Genomic DNA, 24,745 nt, shown 5'->3' with positions numbered 1-24,745 from the left:
GAATGGCAGCACTGAATACAACCCATTGTTGCGATGGATTTCATATGTTCAAACAAACATCTAAGCACAATGGTTCTTTCCCATTTTAACAGTTTCAGGTCTGATTTTTCTTTATCACATACAGTAGAAGGTAAATAGAGGAGGATACAGTCAGCAAAAACAAGACCTGGAGCTGACTGTGGCTCAGATCATCAGTTTCTTATAGCAAAATTCAAGCTTAAACTGAAGAAAGTAGGAAAAACCACTGGGCTGGCAAGATACAATCTAAATCAAATCCCTTATGAATACACAGTGGAAGTGAGGTTTAAGGATTTAGATTTGGTGGACAGAGTGCCTGAAGAACTATGGATGGAGGCTCGTAACATTATACAGGAGGCAGCAACTAAAACCATTCCAACGAAAAGGAAATGCAAGAAAGCAAAGTGGCTGTCCAACGAGGCTTTACAAATAGCGGGGGAGAGAAGGCAAGCAAAATGCGAGGGAGATAGTGAAAGATACAGGAAATGGAATGCAGATTTCCAAAAAAATAGCAAGGAGAGACAAGAAGGCCTTCTTAAACGAGCAATGCAAAGAAATAGAGGAAAACAATAGAATGGGAAGAACCAGAGATCTGTTCAAGAAAATTGGAGACATGAAAGGAACATTTCGTACAAAGATTACCATAATAAAGGACAAAAGTAGTAAGGACCTAACAGAAGCAGAAGACATCAAGAAGAGGTGGCAAGAATACACAGAGGAATTATACCAGAAAGATATGGATGTCTCGTACACCCCAGGTAGTGTGGTTGCTGACCTTGAGCCAGACATCCTGGAGAGTGAAGTCAAATGGGCCTTAGAAAGTACTGCTAATAACAAGGCCAGTGGAAGTGATGATATTCAAGCTGATCATGGCCACTGGGCCCATCACCTCCTGGCAAATAGAAGGGGAAGAAATGGAGGCAGTGAGAGATTTTACTTTCTTGGGCTCCATGATCACTGCAGATGATGACAGCAGTCACGAAATTAAAAGATGCCTGCTTCTTGGGAGAAAAGCAATGACAAACCTAGACAGCATCCTAAAAAGCAGAGACATCGCCTTGCCAACAAAGGTCCTTATAGTTAAAGCTATGGTTTTCCCAGTAGTGATGTATGGAAGTGAGAGCTGGACCATAAAGAAGGCTGATTGCCGAAGAATTGATGCTTTTGAATTACGGTGCTGGAGGAGACTCGAGACTCCCATGGACTGCAAGAAGATCAAACCTCTCCATTCTTAAGGAAGTCAGCCCTGAGTGCTCACTGGAAGGACAGATTGTGAAGCTGAGGCTCCAGTACTTTGGCCACCTCACGAGAAGAGAAGACTCCCTGGAAAAGACCCTGATGTTGGGAAAGATGGAGGGCACAAGGAGAAGGGGACGACAGAGGACGAGATGGTTGGACAGTGTTCTTGAAGCTACCAGCATGAGTTTGACCAAACAGCGGGAGGCAGTGGAAGACAGGAGTGCCTGGTGTGCTCTGGTCCATGGGGTCATGAAGAGTCGGACACGACTAAACAACAACAATCAGAGATGCAACTTGGATGCCCAACTGTTGGATATGTTGTTGTACCTGAGTGTTACTCAAAATGTTTATTCTACAGTGGCCTGCTAAATATTTTTTTAGGCTGCAATCCGATGCCTACTTACCTAGCAGCATGCCGCACTGAACGTAATATGACTTACTTCTGAGCAGACATGTCCAGTACTGCATTCTAAGGATGGTAATTTTAAGTATAAAAAGAGAGAAAAGACAACTAGGTTGTATTTTTGTTACGATTTTATATATTTCATCTGAGATATCATTTCTATAACTAGTAGCTGACCACTTCGATGGAACTACCGTATTTTTCGTTCTATAAGACGCACCAGACCACAAGACGCACCTAGCTTTTGGAGGAGGAAAACAAGAAAAAAAATATTCTGAATTTCAGAAGCCAGAACAGCAAGAGGGATCGCTGCGCAGTGAAAGCAGCAATCCTGCTTGCTGTTCTGGCTTCTGTGATAGCTGCGCAGCCTGCATTCACTCCATAAGACGCACACACATTTCCCCTTACTTTTTAGGAGGGGGAAAAGTGAGTCTTATAGAGCAAAAAATACGGTAAGTGTATTCTGCCAATGAAGTCAATTAGAACTTTGCCTGTTACATAGTTTTAACTATGTATGCAACTTTGGACCAAATATTGGGAAAGTGGCTTATGAATGATATGAATAAATAAATATCTGAGCAGGTAAGATTTCAACTTCCAAGCACTTGGTAGCATCATTCGCCTTTAAAATGTCTATACCTTAGCTAATGATGCTTGATTTGGCTTACCTGTAAAACAGTATTCAGCTCAGTTAAATAATTCAGAACCAAACAACAGATCTGCTGTGCCTAGGGTCTTAAAAACACACCTAAAATATTATGATTGTCCTAAGTACAATTCTAAGAACCAGTTCACTTAAGTCCCGGACAAGAGCAAGGCTCAGGGTCACACGTGCCCCATACTATTGGTATGTCATACATATGTATGGCTCTACAAATGTACACTCCATGCAGCATGTAGTATTCTACGTATGGGGGCGGGAAGCAGAGATAGGATCAATCCTCACTCTCAAGTCTTCATGTCAATCAGGATCAAGTAACTAAGTAAAAAACAGCACTGACTTTTTCTTTAAACCTAGACTGCAGAAACTTAAAACACTCATCCCTTTCCATCAGATGTTTTCATGCCAAAGGCAAACTGGGGGTCAGGGTACAATTTTTAAAAGGTGTGACACATGCTTTAATATGTAGTATGAGCACTGGAGAAAGTTTACAGCCACTAAGATCATCCTAAACAACCGAAATGTGGAATGGCAAGAATGCTCTGCAATTTGGTAATAGTATAAACTATGAGTTAACTATAGATGTTAACTGTGTGGCATATATAAATTAACAGGAATGTTTTCCACTTTGCTTAAAAAGAAAGGGACATTTTCAAATATAGTATAGAAGCCACGAAGAAGAATGAATTAGGCTGTAATTTTATACTCCCCTACCTGCAAGTAAGCCTCACCGAGGGCCTAAGTAGATGTGTATTGGATTGCACTGTTAAGAGTGCCTATTCATGCATTAGGCCATAAAAGTAAAACCTTGTTTGAATTCTGTATTTTTTTAAAAAAAAATACATTCAAATAAATTGATTAAAAACAAATCTAGAAAGAGGTGGCCCATTGAAGTTTAGTTGGCTTACTGAATATTGCATATTGTACCAAATTAAAACAAAAACCACCACACACCTCATGTGCTTCATTAATTCTGTTGAAGTACTAGATACTAGGTTAATGCTTTATAAACTTGGACTTGGTAGAAATGTAATCTCAACTTTGTATAGAAATAATGCTTTACTTTCTAATATAGTTTTAGAAAACCTCTACAGCCTGAACCTATGCATATTTACAGCAAGGTCAGTTCCACATTTTTCAATGGGACTTGCTCCTGAGTAAGTGTGCATAAGATTTCAGCCCTACTTATACCTTTAAAACCTATTGTTTCCCTTCCAGAGATTTTGCATGCAATATAGAAAGCTGTTTCCATTTGAATAGCTTGCTTGGAAGGCATGCTGTGTTTTGATTCTGCTTGTTTTATTTTATGAAACAGTAGGCCTTTCTGAATATGCCGTGCATGAGAAAGTGTAATCCATCAGCAGTTACTACAGATACATGAATCCCCTTCACTCTCCCTGCTGATGACTTGTACTTATCACAACTGGCTCAGATAGTCCCCAATTCTTTCTTCACCCAAGAAAACCTAAGATGAAGGAGTTAGATTTTAGTTCTTTTCTGAACTGGGTAACCTCCATAATGACACTCAATTCCTTGTGTATCTTAGCTATGCATGTTGGCTATTAGTTGGACCTTTTTGGGGGAAGATGTGAATACTGCTACATTAAGTGCTAAATAAGGCAAATTGGAGAAACTTTTTTAAAAAAAGATATTTTCTTCTATTTATAAATTATTTGTTTTTGAACATTTGCAGAATTTTTTCTAAGATTGGGATAAGCTATATTTATGTTGGATACATATCAAATTCAATTGTGTTGAACATATTTCTCTCCATTTACCTGTCTGCTCAGTTTTAAAATCCCTAGTTTGCTTTTAGATTTTTTTTTAAGGTGAATTTCTTTCCAGCACTGAAAATGAATTTGCACATAATATTTTCCAAATGCACATCATGTGCTATTTGCATGAAAAAAAGCTTTTTAATTCAAATCAGAATTTGTGAACTTTTTGTGGACAGTAATGACATTAGCTATAGTGGTGTTTTTTTAAGCTCACAATGATGTGACTGCCTGGTAACTTGTACATATTGGAAGAAAAGAAAATTAGTGTAGCAAAGTTCTCCATCCATTAGAGCAAGGCAAAAACTTGCTTTCTCTCACTCCAGCTTTTGTAATAAGCATCATGATGATGTCACCAGAAGGCCACATTTACTTTCACATTGAAAGATCAGACACATGTCTAATATGGCAACTTTTAGGAACACAAAGTACAATATAAGACTGTTTTCCACCTCAAGCCACACAGAGTTCTAGCAATTCACAAAATCAACATCAGTGCTACAGAGAAACCAGTGGGGCCAAAGAAAAGTAGTTATATTTTTTATACCGCGTGTTGTATTTTCCTCAAAATTAGCTCCTCAGGTTTCTCATCCAAGATTCATATTAAAAGAAATTCTCTGTTGTTTTCTCCCTTCTGATGATATATGAAATTTCAGCTTCTACCACTTTAGGATATATACTTCCCATGCTTGTTTCCAAAGGGATATATAATTTATGACTGGATTTCCTGCCAGGACAGCCTCTGATTTTGTTTGCTTGCTTTAATGCAGACACAGCTGTTCCTCAAGCATAGCCATTTTCGCATGCAAATGAGACAGTTGGATGCCAACCTACTTAGACCTCAATGTAAAAAAATACTAGTTGTGTGTACAAAAAAAGCAGCATGGATACTATCCACTAGGCTCATGACCCTCTGCACAACTCCAGTGAGCCCTCTCATTAGCTCCTGTTGTACAGGCTGCAAGCTTAGCTGCCAAATGAACAAATGCAGCAGAACTAAAACACTATAAATATCTAGCAAGCATTTCAGTAACGTGAGAGAACCGGACAGTTTTGTTCTTTAAAAAGTGCTACACTCTCCTTTGCGATGGATGTTAAGAAATACCTCAAAACTGATTAGAAGCTTGAAACCAAACGTCTGTTTGAAGAAAGCAGAATATGCTGGCAGTAAAATATCTGCAGGGCAACTGAGAATCCAGTACGATTAATGATTGTGCTACCAATTCTGCCACACAAACTTAGTGCAGCTATGGTTTCTCACTATGAGGCCACAACACAAACCTTTACAGATTAAAACACACATGAAAACATTACTTTTGAGCTCTTTCTCCCTTCACTTGTACCTTAGAATCTGACTAGGAAAAGGAAGTTTTCTTAGCAAGGAATCTGCATGCATATGGTATTGTAAAAATAAACAAGCATGCCTACCAAACTGGAAGAAAAACTGTTGCTGAAATAAAACACAGTCTCTTTCTTTTATACCCACATAAAGATGTATTTGTCAAAAGTTATCACATTTGTGTTTTAAACTGCTTATTTTGAGCCCAACCAACCAGAAGCTTCTCCTGTGCAAGACTTAGTGAAAATAACTGGAACTGCTTCGCTGCCTGGCTGTGCTTTCATTCATTTCAATAGGGCTTGCATAGTGAGGAGGTTTCTAGTGGACGGCCCCTACCGCCACATCTGATCATGTCAGACAAAGGGGAAGGAACTGGAAGCTTTTCCAACACATGCTTCATCATAATGGAAGTGTATCCAATAACTTATATCCAGAGCTTAAAAAAATATCAACTCGTATTTACGATGAAAAAGTGGGGGCGGGGGAGATACATTTCTGTCGCTGGGGGAAGGATGCTATAACCACCACCACATTTACTGAAAATGTTCTGGAGTGAAATCAATCAAATACTTAGAAGATAGACCTGTTCATTCATATAACTATTTATATGACATACTAAGGGCTAAAGGAAAAACGGAGTGAATTTGCAGGTTTTTAGTTAAACTTTCTTTTTTGAGGCACCCCCTTTCTCACAGCAATTAGCATGGTATTCAGATTGTATATATTGACAAAATGTTATCTACCTCTGAAAGCATTGCGCCATTCAACAGTACTACTATTAAATTTATATACCACAGTTTAAATTACACCCATTTCATGAATGGTAAAATGCTAAAACTCAAGTGTCTAACTGCCAAAATACAGCCTTACTGGAATGAGTACAATTTACAAATACAATAATTACAATTTAAAACATTAACAATATTACATCTAGAAGTAAATACTGTAGGACTGGTCAACATGGCATTTTCTGAGGGAAAATGTTGAAAGTTGCTGACACTTCCAACAGAAATGTCCCAAGTACAGGATTTAGTTTTTCCTCAAACAGCGTATAAAATCCGTTCACCCACAGCAGTCCTCAGCTATATGGATTTTTCACATACTTGCATAAACTTCTGTTAGTTATCTGCCAGGTATTTTCCTGCAAGGAAAGTGGTAAAAGGTATGTTAAAATAAAAGTTTCATAAAATTAATAAAGCTTGTATTTATTTTTATAAACATGGCAATTTACAATAAGCCACTGTTCATGGCTTACCAGGACTGAGCAGCATGCTTTTCCACGCTAACCAATCACTCCCACCTGCTTCTCCCTTGGAGTGACTGGGACCAACAAGTCATGAAGACTTGGCTTGTTGAAGCAAAGCCCAGTGGATTGTTTCTCTCTAACAAATGAATGCATGACTTGTTGATAATGACTTATTAGGGCAAAACAAGCCACAACTCCAAGTTCAGACCTATTGATAAGCCAAGTCTTCACCACTTATTGTTCAGTCCCAATAAGCCATTAACCATGGCTTGTCGTTACATGCAAATTGGCCTATCAATTAAATTACTTAAGTGAAGGTGCGGCCTAGGTGGTTGATGACATTATCATGAAATGTGGACTTTCAGGTCTGTCCCTCTACTGCAGTTGAAACAAAACTGCCATATTTTTTGTCCTATAGGGCACACCAGCCCATAGGCCGCACCTCGGGACCTCCTGTCGGGCGCGCAAGGCTTGCGGACACTCGCCCGAAGCACGGGGAGCCCTCCGGAGGGCTCCCCGTGCTTCAGGCGACAGGCTGCCGCCCCAAGCCTCGCGCACTCGGCGGGACCTCCTGCCGGGCGCGCAAGGCTTGCGGACATTCGCTGGGGCTGCAGGCTGCTGCCCGCAAGCCTTGTGAGCCCGCGGGAACTCCCGCCGGGCTTGCAAGGCTTGCGGATAGCTTCCTGAAGCCTGGAGAGCAAGGGGGGTCGGTGCGCACCGATGCCTCTCGCTCTCCAGGCTTCAGCAAAAGCCTGCATTCACCCCATAGGATGCACACACATTTCCCCTTCATTTTTGGAGATCAAACAACTTTTCATAACTTATTCATATTGGAGCTATTCCTTAGACAAGGCACAGGAAATCCAAACATGCGTGTTGCATCCCCATAGGACACTAGTGGCCAGGGTGGTGGGGAGGAGCTGCCCTCCCAACACCAGAGTCACTGCAGCTGACCTGGGCAGGTCTACACAGATGCCCTGGCAAAGCCAATCCGGCACCCACAGTGGTGCATCTGTGCCATCCCAACCTCACCACTGCTCTGCTCTGCCCCACCCCACCCCTCTCTAAGTAAACTGCAGTGATGCTGCTGTTGGGAGGGCAGCTTCATGACTCCACCCCATCACACCATCTGCGCCATAACTTCTTATCAAGACCTGTGGCTCTTGAAGCAGGAGATCCAAAGGAATTCTCCATGATGGTAAAAAGGAAAAGGTAGTCCCATATGTATGCATGCACCCATGTGTGCTCACAGCTCAATAGAGTTTGAGCAATACATTAGGCAACAGCTTGGTTTTATAGGATGAAACTTAAAAGATGCGACCAGCATCCCATCCCCAAATCCTTAATTACAATGGGAAGCATGCATTTTTTAACAGATGGCATGATGGGATGTAGGTACCCAGACTAAATAACCTTGGACACTGACCTTTCCAGACCTAGCCACCCAGCTCCTCATTTTGCTGATACACCCCTACCCCCACTTAGAAGAAGAAAATTTAAGGCGCCTCTATAGAAACAAACAAACAAAAAAATTACCTGCTGCAAACCTCTTTTTAATAAGTGAAAAACGATACCCGGCTCCAACAAGTTCAATATCGCAACTGGACAGAGTGGTCCCTTCACTGGTGAATTGCACAACCAGGGGGGAAGGTTTGCTTGGTCCCTCGGATAACTGGAATCGTGCCAGCAAAGAGCCCACACCTTTAAGGCAGAAAATACAGCAAGTATGTTACAAAAATGTAACATAGAGAGAAAACATATGCACATGCAGGAGACTCACTGGCAGGGGGATCAGCTTTCATCTTGCTAATTGTTAAAGCTAGATCACACCACTTCCCTTTCTTCCTCCTGAGCAACTGGTGTTTTTAAGCAGCAATCCTATGCACACTTACCTGGGAGTAAGTAAACACCATTGAACATAGTGGGACTCCTAGGGCCAAGGTCCCTTTACCCCCCCAATAAAATATCTGAGGGGGCTGACACCCCCCCCCCAGTTGATGAAACACTGGCATTCAAATGCTGTGTGTGCACAGCATCTTGTGACTGATTATGCAGGGTGGGGCTTACCTGCCTACCTCATATTTTATTCGTTCCCCCCCCCCCCCGTGGAACTTACTTCTGAGATAACATGCGCAATCACACTGCACATACCAGCCTCATCAGTTTATTTGTATGCTTATTGTTCGTAATAATTTTGTAACCAAACCAGTTCACAGCAATAATGAAACAGTACATATATTTAAAAAATTCAAAATAAATTCATAAACGTAATACGTAAATAGCAATGACATTTCAGTAATTAACTTACCCCAATAACGTGTTAAAATAAGTGCGCAGCCCAGGAACTCCTGGCTTTATTGTATTGTATTCAGTTTCATGTAAAAACTATCCATGGCTGCACTGTTCAATGAGTCTCCTCACTCCACACAGTGAGACAGGAGTGAGAAGACACATGTTAGTATGAGTAGAGGGAGAAAACGTAAGGCCGAAGAGGCTGATTTTTCAGAGGAGCATGTAAGCTTGCCTTATTACCTCCATTCTCTGATTTCTGTGAAATATCAGGAATCCTCCACAATATCTTTTGCTGTTCAGCATTCCTAAAAGTGAAAGAAAGCTTGTTCATATGAGTTTTGGAATGACAGGACACGTAGCAAGCAAATTAAGCACTACAGGAAGCAGGCAATCTGAAATTAGCATCATCCAGCATAGAACGTCAGTACAGAACAGTGTAGTTCAGGAACCATCTCAGTTTATTGTTACAGTGCTGAACAGGAAGTTCCCATAACTATTTGCCTTGTGTAAAGCTAGCATCCCCACTACCTTGGGGCAGCCAACTTAGTGCCCATTATACACTGTTGTTCTACAGTTTCCCATCAGCCCCAGCCACCATGGCCAAGCAAAGCTCAGGGATGATGCAGCCCAACACCATCTGAAGGGCATCCATGTTTGTTTGATTTTTGGCCAGAGCTTTCCCTGAGGAAACCTGCTCTTTAAAGCTGAATCGGAGCAAACTTCCGTTTGGGTTTTCTGCAGATTGAAGTTTGCTCCAATTGAGCTTTACAGAACAGGTTTTCTCAGGGAAAGCTCTGGACCAAAACAAAAAAACAAAAAAAGGGGTGCTTGGACGCAGAGCTTTAAATCTCAGACTATACCTAGAAAGAGCAGAGGAAAGGTAAGTGTGGATAAGCTGCAGCATTAAGTTTCTCTCTCATTTGCATACAAATGTTCTAAATGCTACAGAGTTATTCAGACAGAACTGTGCAAAAGTTTTAATCACATAATGACAAGGGCTGATCAAGAACAGTTTCAGGTTGTCCAAATGGAACAACCTCCAGCCATTAAGAACGGTGCATCTCTGGAGTGAGCACTGGGAAGGATCAAAGACCAGTTTAGGTTCATACCAAATAGCAGGTGGAAGCACAGCTTGAAGTTTTGTCACTCCTCCGTCTATGGGAACAAGGAACTGCACATTGTTTAAAGCTACTGGTGTAGTCATTGCCTCTAGATTATATTTGTAGTCAATGCGTAGATCGGTGCTTGTAGGCTCACACCGCCAGTTCACTGCAAGGTTCAATGGAGTAGACTGAATACCCTGGGCTGATACCTTATAGGAAAGAGAAAGGGAAGATTTCATAGGCAAAGTGTAGTTATAAACTTTCAGATTAAAAGGGGTTCTTTTGGCCTGGAATATACTTTGCAATGTTTTTACTTTTCCTTTAGTACAATTCAGCATGTCCATTCATAAAAAGTTTTTTTTTGGGGGGGGGGGGAGATACTGAAATCAGCAATGACAAACAAAAAGGAACTATATTTATCCATCCAGCCCTTATGTACATTGAACATTTCACCAGATTATATGCTGTAAAAGGTATTACCTGATATTTAAGCATATCCACATTATAATACGTTGCTTGTGGTTTCTGTTCAGATACTTTCTTTAAATGCGTCATCAAATTTGGCATGTTTACCCAGAATTCCTTTGCGTTGGCATCAGCTTGTGTACTGTCACTGCATCCATTTAGGGAAAAAAAAGAGAAAATGTTAATTTGTAAATGGAAAGCTTTTGTCAACAAGTAATAACACGAAGAGCAGGGTTGGGGAACCTGTGGCTCAGCTATGTGTTGGATTACAACTCCCAAGCCCCAACCCAACCATAAAGTCCAGTGATCAGGGATGAAATATCACACGTCCTTCTGATGTGCGTGTGTTATATTTGTAGCATTGTGTTAAGAAATGATGTCAAATTGTAATGGTCTTACTGGGGCAAAATTTGAACGCAAAGAATGAGAGACAGAGACTGATTCAGAGTCTTCAGCAGCATTGGCTGCTAGCAAACATAGCTGAAAGATCAGATGATTCACAGTGAAAAGCTGAAGAATGGCAAGCAGGTTTCTAGCTATACTGTTAACAGTCCCATTTTCTTCTAGAAGTGCCGAATTTGGCATTGCCAAAAACTGGAAAGCGAAATACTCATTTATTATAGCTGCTTCAGAATGACCCATGCTCAAGCTGATGGTGATCAACATGAACACTTTGTGTTTGCTTTCTGACAATAGCTTGACAAATGAGCATGCTGCTCATCTGTGAAATCACTATACAACAATAGAAGAAAACATTGTGAGAGTTACCGTTTCAACAACAGAGTATAAACTCCACAGGTACTTTTGTTTGTTTTTGACATACAAAAACATACTGAAAGGTTTTAGATATTTATAAATTAAGAATGCTATTGATCTCATTTATGATCTATGCAAAGTTTCTTGTGCGAAAGTTACAAAAGCAACTTCCTCCTATAAATCTATAAGAGTTAACATAGAAAGATATTTACCAGCAAAGCAGTTGGGGGTTTGGCAAGACGTGTTCTAACCTGTTGTAATTTGTTACACGGAATGTTAGAACAGCAGGGGCGGGATTATTGGCAAAATGTCTAGTAATTCCTGCAGGAAACGACAGCACCATCTCTCCAGTAATCTTCACTATGCATCTTTATTATCAAAAGAAACGTAGAGAAAGAGAACAATTCATTCAGGTACATTTCCCTATACTTGTAGGAAAGAAAACTTTTTATTTGATTTTTTGTTGCATACAAAAATGTGTAGGCACTGAAAAAACAGGTAAGTAACAGAGAAAAATAAAACAGCAAACCAATATACCAGATTACAGTCATACTTCACTGAAGATCAGATATTTAAATACCCCAACCACGCTGAAGATTGAGAAGCTGGAGCATTTGGTTTTTTCTCTTGACACAGTAATATCAGCATTCCCTAATTTATGAAAGCATTCAACAGAACTCTGATTGCATCATGCTAGGGTCCCCTTTTTGCAAAATAACTGATCCTTGTGTCCTCTCCCCACTCAGTACAGTGGTACCTCTGGTTACGTAATTAATTCGTTCTGGAGGTCCGTTCTTAATCTGAAGACCACTTTAGCTAATGGGGCCTCCCGCTGCTGCTGCGCTGCCGCCGCGAAATTTCTGTTCTCATCCTGAAGCAAAGTTCTTAACCTGAAGCACTATTTCTGGGTTAGCGGAGTCTGTAACCTGAAGCGTATGTAACCCGAGGTACAACTGTACTTGTTTACTGAAATATTTGTCAGCTGCCAAAGAATATTTTCTCCAACTTTGTTGCTGGTTTTACATCACCAGTCCCTAATGTGCAGCCCACCTACAGGCAAATAAAGGGATGTTCACATCAGCAGCTTAAAATTCAGTGAGGTTGTTTCCCACTGCTGCATTTGAAACCACATTTGCACAGTGCTGTTCATACTAGAGAGGGGTAATGCATTCAGCCAAGGAGAGCAGCCTTTTTTTGTTTCCCTGCCTTCTCAAACGTACACGCCATTCTTAAAGTACTAGGTGAATGCAGCTGGACTGAAGTTCAATTGAGAGAGGGAAATGCATCAAACAACAGTATTTGTCAAGAAGCTACAGCACCAATATGGGTTGAGGCTAAGGTCGGGTTCTGAATTTGGCTTCAGGGGGGAAAAACTAGCAGTGGGAGTACACAGGCTGCAGAGTAAGCAGTAAAGGTGAACATACTCTAACTGTGTAAGACCAACCCTGAACTGTCTATTATTGTATGGAGAAGAGATGGGGGGCAAACAATTTGATACCTACTTGTTAGGATCTGCTCCTTTGAAGTACGCATTAACTGTTTCAGTGAAAGCTGCAGCTACGGGCAGAGTGTCTTGCGCACCCATGGTTAAGGGGCTGGGTCCTCTAGAAGAGCCTGCAACCAATGAAAAATAGTCACTTTTTTATGCACACAGAAACCTTTTCAATTGCATCAAGTCAACTCCATCAAGGGAAATGCAGAGAAGGCAAAAAAACCCAGTCATTTTATAAATCAAGCACTCTACTGGCAAATTACGTCAACTTTGTTTCTGGTCTAAAAAAATACTTACGTTTTTCTCTAAGCAAAAATCAAAACCAGAGCTTTTAATCACTGTTAGTAGCAGTGTGTATATGTGTGTGTGTGTGTGTTTAATGCAAGCCAGGCACAGTTTCGAACTTCAGCACCAGAGCAATCCACCCACAGTGAATAAGAGAATAATCAATGTAATTTTGTTGAAAGGAAACTCCTGGGAAGAAAAATTAGCTGAAACCAGTGAATCCATCAAGGCAGAATGCAAGAGACAAGAAGCGCAGGTGATGCAGTGCAGTTAGCAAGATGGCTTAAAAAAGTTTTTAGCACTGGTGCTAGTGTAGTGTTAGTTTTCTCCCAGACTGTCACTATTTTGCCGGAGGGGTTCAATTACATACTGGAAAATTTAGATTTGTGCAGTTCAGGTGGATTAAAGTGCACTTGTGCAACAAACCCACTTTTAAAAAATAAAAACAACAAGCAGTCTTTTCGGGTAAGAAAAGCGAAGGGGAAAATGCATTAGAAAGTGTATGATAATAATTGACAGGAAGTTGTATAAACTGCACAAAAAAATCAGGATGGATGTTCAATAAACAGTGGGTGTTGTATAACCTTCACACACAAAAATCGGGGGGGGGGGGAAGCTTAATAAAAAGGATGTCTGGAGGTGTCCCATGTCTCACACTAACTTCGCCCCCACCATGGGAGGGGGGGGTAAAAGATGTACCTTTGACTGACTGGGGTAATAGCTAACTTGCAGGAAGACCACGTCCTCATTTAAAACAGGGTACATGTGCAGTCCTGCACTGAAAAGGCAGAGTTCATCAGGCACGTTAATTATTTGTTAGTTGAAAATGGGAGCCATTTGGGTGGAGTATCTATCCTGGTGATTGTCATGGTTGGTTCTTGTTTTTTGAAAACTTAAAATGGCTACTTGAGAATGTGGATAATTGTCTGGGTTTATTTAATGCACTAGAAACCTTCTAATTCATTATTTCATTCGGTTTGGTGACTTGTGATATTTCAGTGCCTGGACTTTTCTTCGAAAGCTCTGACATCCATCTGATTTCAATTGCCTATCCAGAGATAGATCTTTCCCATGGACACAACTACTGAGGTTCAAGGAAGGAAAAAAACAACAAAGCAGGGACAGTTGTGGGTGAATGCAGGGTCTCACTTACCTATTCCTCTTTGGGCAGTTAAATAAGAATCCCATTAAGTCCCAAAGAGGCCCTGTATAAAACTGCTCTTTCAGCAGTAAGGCCAAACTAGATATGTTGGGCAAGCTGCCCAAATGTCTGTCCCATTCACATATAAAGAGGGGCAGGGGTTGGGTTGCCCTATTTCAAAAAGTAAAAATCCAGACATCAAAGTTGTTGAGCTTTCTTTGGCAAAATTCCCCCACAAAAAAAAATTGAGTTATTTTTCAGGAACATTGGCAAAAACAACACTGCTGACATGGATCAACATGCGTCCGGATTTTCCCGGACATTTTAACAATTTCTGCCTGGACACTGCTTCTGACTGCAGTATTCCGGTTATGTTTGGGAGGTTCCTGACATATGGCAACCCTCAAAGGGGGTGCTGAAGAAAAGGGACACAGGAAAGGAAAGGAAAACCTACATTCTCTTCCACTTGATGTTGCTGGACTCCATTGCTTTAAGTTGTTTTCTCTGTCTAGTTCTACTACTGGAACTAAGCCAACCTGGAAGAAAATGAAAGCTCTGGAGTACAGAGATATAAAGTGGAGGAGAGCCAACTTTTGCTCTTCTCCCTCATGCACTCCTTTTCACATATTGTCTCCTAACCATGATTTATAGGTGAACAGGGCAGACATATGGATAACATACATATGGCAGCCTCATCACACCTAGTTTGGCCTTTTGAGGAGTAAATTACTGCAGGGAAAAACCAAGAATTTCACATATTCAATTGAAGAGTAGATGAAATGCCTTGTTTACTCAGAATGGAATCACAGAGGAACATATTTGGCAACAATTGCCTTATGCCTTCAATTAATGTTTGGCAAAGATATAGCAAGTTGCTCAACGGGTATTACAATAGTGAACAATTGTATGAATTAAGAGTCTCTTCCAAAAATATCCCAAACATTTTGATAAAATAAGCATTAGTGTGGTCATTCTGGAAGCCTGCACACATTTTAACTCTCAAATCTCACACTGACGTAAGAGGAAAAAAGCAGCAGCCTAGGCACAAGGGAAAATTATTTTTATTTATGTGTATTGAACCCCTATTTCCACTGAAATATGCTCAGCAGATGCTCAACAGAAAGTCATGCTAAACCAAAAGCTAGCTGCTGAAGATGTGATGCTTTATCTGGGTCTGGCTCAAAAGAAACAGCGATTGCAATGACAAAAGAACAAAAAATAATTGCATGTATTCTCCCACTGTGAGCAGACGTGATCAATACCATTGGTGTTATCTGACTAAGTCATGTGCAGAGTAGATATGTGTTTTCGGATATCACACCCCCATGGTTTTGCCATTCTGGTAAGTACTGTATTTTTCTTTGTATAAGACTAGGTTTCCCCCCTAAAAAATGATGTCAAAAATGAGGGGGCATCTTATACACGGGCCATCTCCCCCCATTTTCTTAAATCTGAGTCCCCCAAAATAAGGGGCATCTTATATAATGGGATGTCTTATAGATGGAAAAATACAGTAAGTCTCCAGAGGATTAACAATATATTTAGTCGCTCAAGAAAGTAAAAATCCAATGCAATTCTCCCTTTATTTCAACAGGTATTCCAGAATCAAGAATAGAAAAATTGTGCAAAAACCTATAAATACGGTTTTCATTTCTCACTGGAACACAACTAATCTCCACATAGGCTGGTAGGGTTAAGTTATCTCTCATTAAGATGGAAAGGTTGAAATATAAAGAGGAGCAAGTAAATGAACTCCAAGAAGCATATTTTAGACTTCCCTCTGGTGGTGGCTTCTGGCCTTCAGGACTGTTAGGGCAGAAAGCAGGGAGATATACAATAGATGGAGCTGGAGTCAATGACAGAGTCTGTAAGAGGGGCTGGCTGAGGTTCGTGGGGCAGTGCTCCATTCACTGTAATGGACATGCCTCCACTGCTTCTTCCTCTGAAGCGCCTTTTTTATATCTATTCCTACCATGACTATATAAATATGGAAGAAAGGACTAGTCTATTAATTCCAACTAGGTTCCAAGTCTATTCTGGAGCTTAATGATGAAAAGAGAGAGAGGTTTCTTCAAGACATCCATCAAGACCAAAGGAATGTCAGATTACGGGGTCTAAACAAACAGCAAAATAAAACTATTTTTAAAAGTTTCCCCCACACCAACAAGTTTCAAAGTACTGTAAAATGTATTGTGCCAAAGAATGTGGTAAATTTAAGTGAATCATACAACCAGTACAATGCCACATGCTGAAATAATACTTAAGTAAAATATAGTTGTTGTTGAGCTGGACATAATAACAAGAATCGTCTGAGGGGGAAAGATCACAATGAAACTCCCTGCTTCCCCTTCTAGGGCAGCAGCGAGGGGCTTCTAGCTGGTGCGGCAAATTAAGTCCCAATTTGGCCTGCAAGACCAATTCCCACAAATCATGCCAATTCACAACCAGGAGCTTAAAATGGCATTCAGCCCGTTTGTCTGCAGTAGCACCAAAACAACTTTATAAATAAGCTACTTCCATAAATGATTGGGACATTTTTTCTCCTTCTTCTTCAAAAGATGAGGAGGGGGAACCCCCTGAAGGTCCTTCTGAGTATAAATTATAATATGAATAAATCTACCATGTAAATCAGATTACACTTCCTGGTCTCTGTTGCGTTTCTCACCAAAACCCACAGAAACATACCTCATGGGGAAAGATTAGCTTTCCAGAGGATATGAATACATATAGAATTGCCATACAGAGTGCATTTCAAAAGAGATTTTTTAAAATTCTGGTTGTCTATTTAGCTAGAAAAAGTAGTACTAAATGCTTTGTAATATATACGCAAGCTTTACTATTTTCTTTTACCCTGCGATACAGTGCTACTGTTGTAATAATTCAGTATGCAGCAGGTTGTGGGCTATCTGTTTACCACTTATGCAAAATATCTGGAAAATAACTCTGGCAGGAGTTAGGAGGCCAGCAAGAAAAACAATTACCATCATGATGTTGCAGTCAGACACCTTTCCCCCCCAAGCAGTTCACACGGTGTCATGAACAGTATTGCATATTAGTCTGAGGAGAGCCTGCTTAATTTAAAATCTCTTAATGTGGCTAACAAAACCTGGGAAAATGTTTTCCCAACACGCTTGAAAAAGCACATCCATCTTTAGATGAACACCTCTGCATAGTCATGTTCTCTTCAGTCATTCTCAACCACACACCCTTAGGATATACTAGGGATAAATATGACAATTACAAAAAGAAAGTTCATTTTCTAGTGTGTTTTACATTATATTTTCTATCATTGTATTGTTGAAAATTGTCCTTATTCTGGTCAAATATTTAAACTATCAAAAGTGCTTCTGATTTGAAACAAAGACAAGATATGGGGAATATATCCCCCCCCCCCCGGAATACACAGAACTTGGTTCGATGAAGATTCAACCACCTTGAAATTTAACATGCAGATATTACGCTTCACACGGAAGGCTCCAATGTTGCTTCTGTGTGAGGCTTGCAGGTCTCTTCTCTAGCACTCTTCTGCTAGAGGAGAGATGATGACTGGCCTTTGTGATTCCACCTCCAACAGCAGCCCTGTGTGATATGTGGAAACTGTCCCTGTCATGGTGTATAAAAGGGCCATGTATAACAGCAGAACATCCTAAGGGCACTTTCACGCCATAAAAGTCTATTTAAAACACACCCGTTTAGAGTAGTCTTCAAAGGAAGTGGTTGCAATTTAGCTTATGTCTAGTTACTACTGTTCTGGCCAAAGCACTCAAGGTGGTTTACAGGCTATAACAATGACTTACAAACTAAGAGAGAGGATAGAAAGGAATGGGAAGAGGAAATTAAACATATCCAGCTACAGACTTCCATATTATTACATAATGAAGTTACATAATGATGAGGCGGAGGGACCATTACAGGAAGCAATACAAGGAGAGGCGAAGCCAAATGCATAGGTGTCCTAGCCGGGCTAATGGAGAACACTTCACAATATCACATTTCTTTCTACTGCAGCTGTTTAAATAGCTGATCAAGGAAGGAAATTTTCAGAGAGGGGCTACAGCAGTATATCAGCTATATACTGCAGTAGGCATATAGAATGCAATCTTTAGATTGACTTACTGGCAGCAATCCTTTTAGACGCATCCGATACATGCATGACCACACACAGACAGCCTGCTGAACCCAGAACGGACCCAAAAATGACCCAAAAAAGAGTGGAGCAGGACATGCTTGCGCGGGTTCTGCCAACATGTGCAGGGGTCCAGAACATAACCCCCCCCCCCAATTGGTTGCTGCCTGTGCCTGGAAGTTCCAGTAACATTAATGGGGATGTGAAAAGAGGCACAGCACAGAGGGGAGACCATGTACAATGGCCATGCAGAAGGATGGGACGGATCATGCCCACTGTTTACGGGTCCTGACTTGTGTGTGCACAGACACATGACGAATGCACATAAGCCAAGAGGGAGGACAGTGGGCATGACACTCTTCCCCTTCATACGCTCATTGCACACAGCTTTGAATGCTATGAAAAAAGCTTTAGGACTAATTTCACCTTAATAAGGAAATCCACACAGAAGGGTTAAGCTGAAAATGTCTAAGGGCTTGTATTTTGCAGTAAAAGGTGAAATTTCAGGGAGTGTGACGTTCACTCTGAAAAAGCGACGCTCCTCTAGGAAAAAAACCAGGTCCTTTGTTGGAAAGCTGCTATCCCTCAACTTCCTGTCAATGAAGTTGCAAAAGGAAGGGAGGGATCTTGCTGAACTGTTCATATCTTTGCTGATCATTTTTGCTTAAACTGATGCTGCAACTGTCACAAAGTGATCTGAACCACAACATAACTGAATCTTGATCTTGTCCCAGCCTTGGAAAGAGATAGAGTGGACTGTAATCCACTGAGGTTAAGTACACACAGAGAGAGACATTTTCCCCTAAAAGAACATCAACATGGATGCAGGAGAAGGCTTTCCATGGGGAAAGAGCACTATATTTTGGCTCATTCCCACCACAAAGCCAATTCTATTAATTACTTTCCCTCTTTTTATTATTACATTTTTATGCACTATTAGATTGCTTGCAACCCTTCTTGCACCTCCATTCATCCTCTGAGAAATCTCTGAGTCACAAGGTTCATATTTTCAGCAGTGAAAGAACAAAGAACGATTTAATTTTAGGGAATATTGGTCCCAAGAGGCTTGGAGCTATTATTTTGCAACCATTTATTTTCATGTCCAAAGTCCAAAGGGAACAGTTTCCTGGTTTTCAAAGAGGAAAAGATCAAAGAATACATCACAAGGAGGTAAATTTTGATGGGTCTGTTGGAAATTCAACCCAACCTCTCAAAATGAGGCTGAACAATAGAGTCTACAGTTATAATAGTCCCACATGTATCTACGCAATACTGTACCTAATGACACTACTGACATGGACCAATATCCTCATGAATTCTTAGGTGCTCTAGCAGATAATAGCTCGCTATGAAGGTTCAAAATGCAAGTAATAATGGATGGATGGATATAGATATATAGATTCAAATAGATATAGATATATAATTCCAAGTAGTTAAGCTATCATCCTTAAACAGCACCAATTCAGAGTCTGCTCCCAGATAAAACCTCCTTGCCTGTGGAAAGCAGGCCTAATGGGGAAATGGCTTCCTTCTTGCTATAACAGATTTCCATGTGCAGCGATCAGTTGTGTTTTAAAAAAATAAATGTGGGGAAGTACAGTGGTATCTTGCAAGACGAATGCCTCGGAAGACGAAAAACTCGCAAGACGAAAGAGTTTTTTGTTTTTTGAGTTGCTTCGCAAGACGAATTTCCCTATGGGCTTGCTTCGCAAGACGAAAACGTCTTGCAAGTTTGTTTCCCTTTTCTTAAAACCGCTTGAAGAGGTGCAGTAGCGACTTGACCGTGCTTCGCAAGACGAAAAATTCGCAAGACAAAAAAACTCGCAGAATGAATTAATTTCGTATTGCGAGGCACCACTGTATCCAATTATGTGATTCTCCACTAGCACCCTGAAGTGGTATGGTACCCAGAAGATTGTCCTGCATGATTCTATGTAGCTTTCACATGCAGCCTAAGGGTGATTTCATATAGTCAGGCACGGGGAACCAATGGCACTCCAGATATTGCTGGACTCCACTTCTAATAAGCCAGCATGGCCAAAGGTCAAGGATGATCAAAGTTTTAGTCCAGCAAGATCTGAGGGCCACAGGTCCTCCATTCCTCCTTTAGTTTGTTAGGAATGTGGACAGAATAGGTTGAGCTGGACAACTGATGAAGCAGCTGGCTTAATTATGGACTTTGTTTATATTTCAGTCCCTGGGCCTTCAATTGTGAATTGATAGCATCCCAGAAAATATAGATGAAGTGTGTGCAGGATGTAAACTGAATCAATGAGATGGCAATTTCACTATGAGCCCCAGCCAGTCCTGAAACATTTGATCTACATCCCTAGCTGGATGTACAGCTGTGTGAATGGACCCTTACTTTTCAAAGATGCAGTAACCAGCACACTTTTAGATGCTTATGAAGAAGCAATATAGATGAACTCTAGGTAGCATATTTACAATTATGAGAGGGTTCCTACTTACTGGCTGTGGCAAGTCATTTGGTAGGGGTGCCACAATTTACATTTTGCACTGGTATTCAAGAGACATAGCACCTGCTTCCACAAGTATTCTGCAACTATGCAACACTGCAGACTCACTAGAAACCATTTTGTGCTTGCACCTTGAAATGTAAAATTCAATAAAAGTAACCACACAGGAAGGGACGCGGGTGGCGCTGTGGGTAAAACCTCAGTTCCTGGGACTTGCCGATCGTATGGTCGGCGGTTCGAATCCCCGCGGCGGGGTGAGCTCCCGTCGTTCGGTCCCAGCTAGCAGTTCGAAAGCACTCTTAACTGCAAGTAGATAAATAGGTACCGCTTTATAGCAGGAAGGTAAACGGCGTTTCCGTGTGCGGCGCTGGTGCTGGCTTGCCAGCTACAGCTTCGTCACGCTGGCCACGTGACCCGGAAGTGTCTTGGGACAGCGCTGGCTCCCGGCCTCTTGAGTGAGATGAGCACGCAACCTAGAGTCAGACACGACTGGCCCGTACGGGCAGGGGTACCTTTACCTTTAACCACACAGGAACAGGGTAACTGGTATGCACTAGATGGAATGGATGTGTAGAAGAATAGAAGCATCACATTTGGCCTTGCCCATTGATGCAAATGAAATGGGGAAAAACACAGGATAGGTATATAAATCTACATCCCAATAACAGCAAAATATGATAATTTAGCACTATGCATACCTTTGCATATGTGTGATGGCTGTACACACACAGTTTGAACTGAACCAACATGAGGCATTGTCAGGAATTTTATGAAATTTTGTGACAAATCTTTCATGAACTCCAGAATCTGGATTGTTGTGGGATGGAAGAATTATTTTTATAATGAAGACTAACCATTCACTTTAAAGAAGCTAATGGGATAACCCAATTTTGATAGCTGCAGTACTTCTGTGGAGTTTCCTTAGACTAAATTGTTCTCTATTATAAGCTGCTACCTGTATTATACCAGGCTTCTTCTCAGGGGTTTTTTCCAATTAAATTCCTATTTCCTGGCATAGAATTTGCCTTCTTTACAGTTGCTATACACAGGCCCAATGTCTTCATCCAACTATGCACGATAACCCTAATGTCTCGTTTCTGGTGAGAAACTGACACCATGAGCATATATGTGAAATTAAGATTTTTTTCGCCCTGACGTTCATCACTTTATGCTTATTTCCATTGAACTGCATTTGCCCATTCGTACATATTGGAGAGATCGTTTTGGAGCGCTTCCCAATCCCTTTTTGTTTCACTGGGGTAAGTCACATACTTTAATTGTATGATGTGTGGTAAGCAGTTGTTAAAAACTATTTGGTTCTGTCTCTTTTTCTGTCTCCCAACGTCCCAAGAATTTTTGTCGTCACATTAACCATCAAGGTGTAATTTAGTTTCATCATCTCAGTGGTGCTTGGGTTGTCACTGCTTATTGCCCATGTTATAAATTCAGCTGTTACCACTGTAATACATTTTTAAGTGTCACTTCTCCAAGTGCAAAAGGTAAATGTTTCAGCAGGACAGATGTGGCATGACCTTTGTAAATCAAATTAAGCTAGCTGCCCTCAATAAATAGGTCATTTCCAGTTATGATAGCAACGTGTCAAATTATCCAACCTTATATTTAATCCGTAAAGGTAAAGGGACCCCTGACCATTAGGTCCAGTCATGACCGACTCTGGGGTTGCGGCGCTCATCTCACTTTATTGGCCGAGGGAACCGGCGTACAGCTTCCGGGTCATGTGGCCAGCATGACTAAGCCGCTTCTGGCGAGCCAGAGCAGCGCACGGAAACGCCGTTTACCTTCCCACCAGAGCGGTACCTATTTATCTATTTGCACTTTGACGTGCTTTCGAGCTGCTAGGTTGGCAGGAGCAGGGACCGAGCAATGGGAGCTCACTCCATCGCAGGGATTCAAACCGCTGACCTTCTGATCGGCAAGTCCTAGGCTCTGTGGTTTAACCCACATCTTGGTCTAAATTCTCATTTATAGTACATATTTAAAATCCAGTAGATGTACAGAACAGTAATCAAGTGGCCCTGATCGACTTATAATCTCATGCAAGAAACTCCTATAGGATTAGACAAATACTTTGGAAAGTGAAATTGCCCACCTGCATTGCTGTACATTGCCTTACATCCATACGTATAATGCTAAAGTATATTTGAATGTGAATCCCTCAGCAATCTGCCCATGTGGTTCTGAATGTGCATTCCTATGCAATTTGTCCAGGTAGTTTTAGATCTATCAAACAAATTATAAAGGATAGAAGTTGTTTCTCCATAGCTATTTTTCTTGATAGATTTAGGCAAGTGTAATTTTTTGCTAAACTTTCATTTTATGCTTTATTTACACTATAGAATTACAGAGTTGTAAGGGACCACAGCGTTTATCTAGTCCAACCCCCTACACAATGCAGGCTGCGTAATGCACGAAGCATTTATTGTGTCCCCAATGGATAGCCACATCCTCCCAAGGCAGTCTTTGTTCCAGTCCTTACTGTTCTAACAGTCTAGAACAGTTCTTGCCATCAGGTGGCCTCTCCCAATGTTTAGCCAAAATCTGCTCCCTTGCAATTTCCACCCCTTTGTTCTAGTTCTACTCTCTGGAACAAAAGAGAGCAAGTTCATCCCATCTTCTGCATGAGGGCCCTGAAGATATTTGAAGACTGTTATTCAAATGCTGGCTGACCAGCAGAAAAATAGGGTAGAACTATTAGTTCTTGTGACCTGGAAGCTATGCTTCTGTTTATGTAGCCTGCATTTGCTTTTTTAGTCATCATGCAGAATATTCTCCTTGCATAAAGTGATTTGCAATCCTTAATCATCCCCACAGCTATTCAGTAAGAGAGATAACTCTGATTCACATCTTACAGATGTAGAGTTGAAACCTAGACTACAGGACCATTTTCACTGCTGAGCAATCTAACACCCAAAAGCAATATTTATCCAGGTTATCACCCTGGCTTGGAATTGACACTTGACCTGGAGGAACAATTAAAGAACAGTTAAAGTCAGGTCACATTTAGTCACTCTTAGGTAATTAATGCACAAGTGGTCTTAAACAGACCATAGGCATTCATGCCTCCTCTCTCTTTCACATCCAGATTCATAGTACAACAACAAACAAAAAGGATTACAGAATTGCAGTTCATAGCAGGTGCAAATAGTTCAAAACATCATTCACAGGGGCATGTCCGCCTTGTGTTTTTAAGCAACCTTTGCTACTGCTGTGTGTAGCATGAACAAATGGATCAAAACCACAAGGCTGTAAATTCTCATGTAGGGAGAACTAACATGTATGTAAGCAAATCATTGTTATGGTTATATAGCAAGTTCCATGCTTCTCCCTCCCACCTTCTTCCTGAATAAGAAGCAGCCAAGGGAAGCTGAAATGGAAAATGAAAAGGAGAGGCTGCTTAATCCTAACCATTCTTGCCATTTGCTGAAAATTGCTCTTTTAACCTGGGCTTTCCCTGCCAGGGGGAGATTCTGAGCAAACAAGCAGTAGAAAAAGAAATCATTCTTCAGCCTCTCCCTGTTCTGGTTCTCTGTTCAAAGCTTTGGCTTCCTAGCTGCTCAACAAGGAAGAAAAATTAGAGAATTGCCCATCATGTGTAGTTTGGCCCTTAGGCAAGTAATAAAAGCTTCTTGCGTAAATTCTGTCTTGTAGCCTATTCATGCCATCCCTTTTAGACAGGTACAAAGTACATCTATTATAGCTTTAATAGTACAAAATGTCCTTCTACAAATTGTGCTGTGAATATGAAGAGTATTAATAAAGAAGAGCTAAGAATGAAAAGCTCATTGTTAATATCACAATTATACAACTCAAAATACTACACAAAATATGAAAATAAACTTCGATGTTGAAATGTATTTTGATGCTTATATGACAGGTTCATTTATCACAACAACATTCAGCACATCA

At 40.9% G+C, this 24,745-nt stretch overlaps 1 protein-coding gene across 24 annotated transcripts in view; it reads right to left on the bottom strand.

The window, feature by feature from the left end:
- Positions 1-3,993: 3,993 nt before the first annotated feature.
- SGIP1 (SH3GL interacting endocytic adaptor 1) overlaps positions 3,994-24,745 on the bottom strand; it is a 134,907-nt gene continuing 114,155 nt past the window's right edge. For all 24 annotated transcript variants that reach the window (XM_083510491.1, XM_083510482.1, XM_083510490.1 and 21 more), the window contains 7 exons: positions 12,800-12,911; positions 11,510-11,665; positions 10,557-10,689; positions 10,083-10,285; positions 9,214-9,278; positions 8,218-8,382; positions 3,994-6,576 (listed from right to left, as the gene is read on the bottom strand). In XM_083510491.1, the coding sequence (XP_083366617.1) occupies positions 6,554-6,576; positions 8,218-8,382; positions 9,214-9,278; positions 10,083-10,285; positions 10,557-10,689; positions 11,510-11,665; positions 12,800-12,911 (857 nt within the window). In that variant the 3' untranslated portion in view covers positions 3,994-6,553. The remainder of the gene's footprint in view (positions 6,577-8,217; positions 8,383-9,213; positions 9,279-10,082; positions 10,286-10,556; positions 10,690-11,509; positions 11,666-12,799; positions 12,912-24,745) is intronic.

Source organism: Podarcis liolepis (genome assembly GCF_965112155.1).
Source record: "Podarcis liolepis genome assembly, chromosome: 6".
NCBI classification, from domain to species: domain Eukaryota; kingdom Metazoa; phylum Chordata; class Lepidosauria; order Squamata; family Lacertidae; genus Podarcis; species Podarcis liolepis.
The sequence above is the reverse complement of the archived record's forward strand: the minus strand, read 5'-3'. Positions and strand labels throughout refer to the sequence as shown.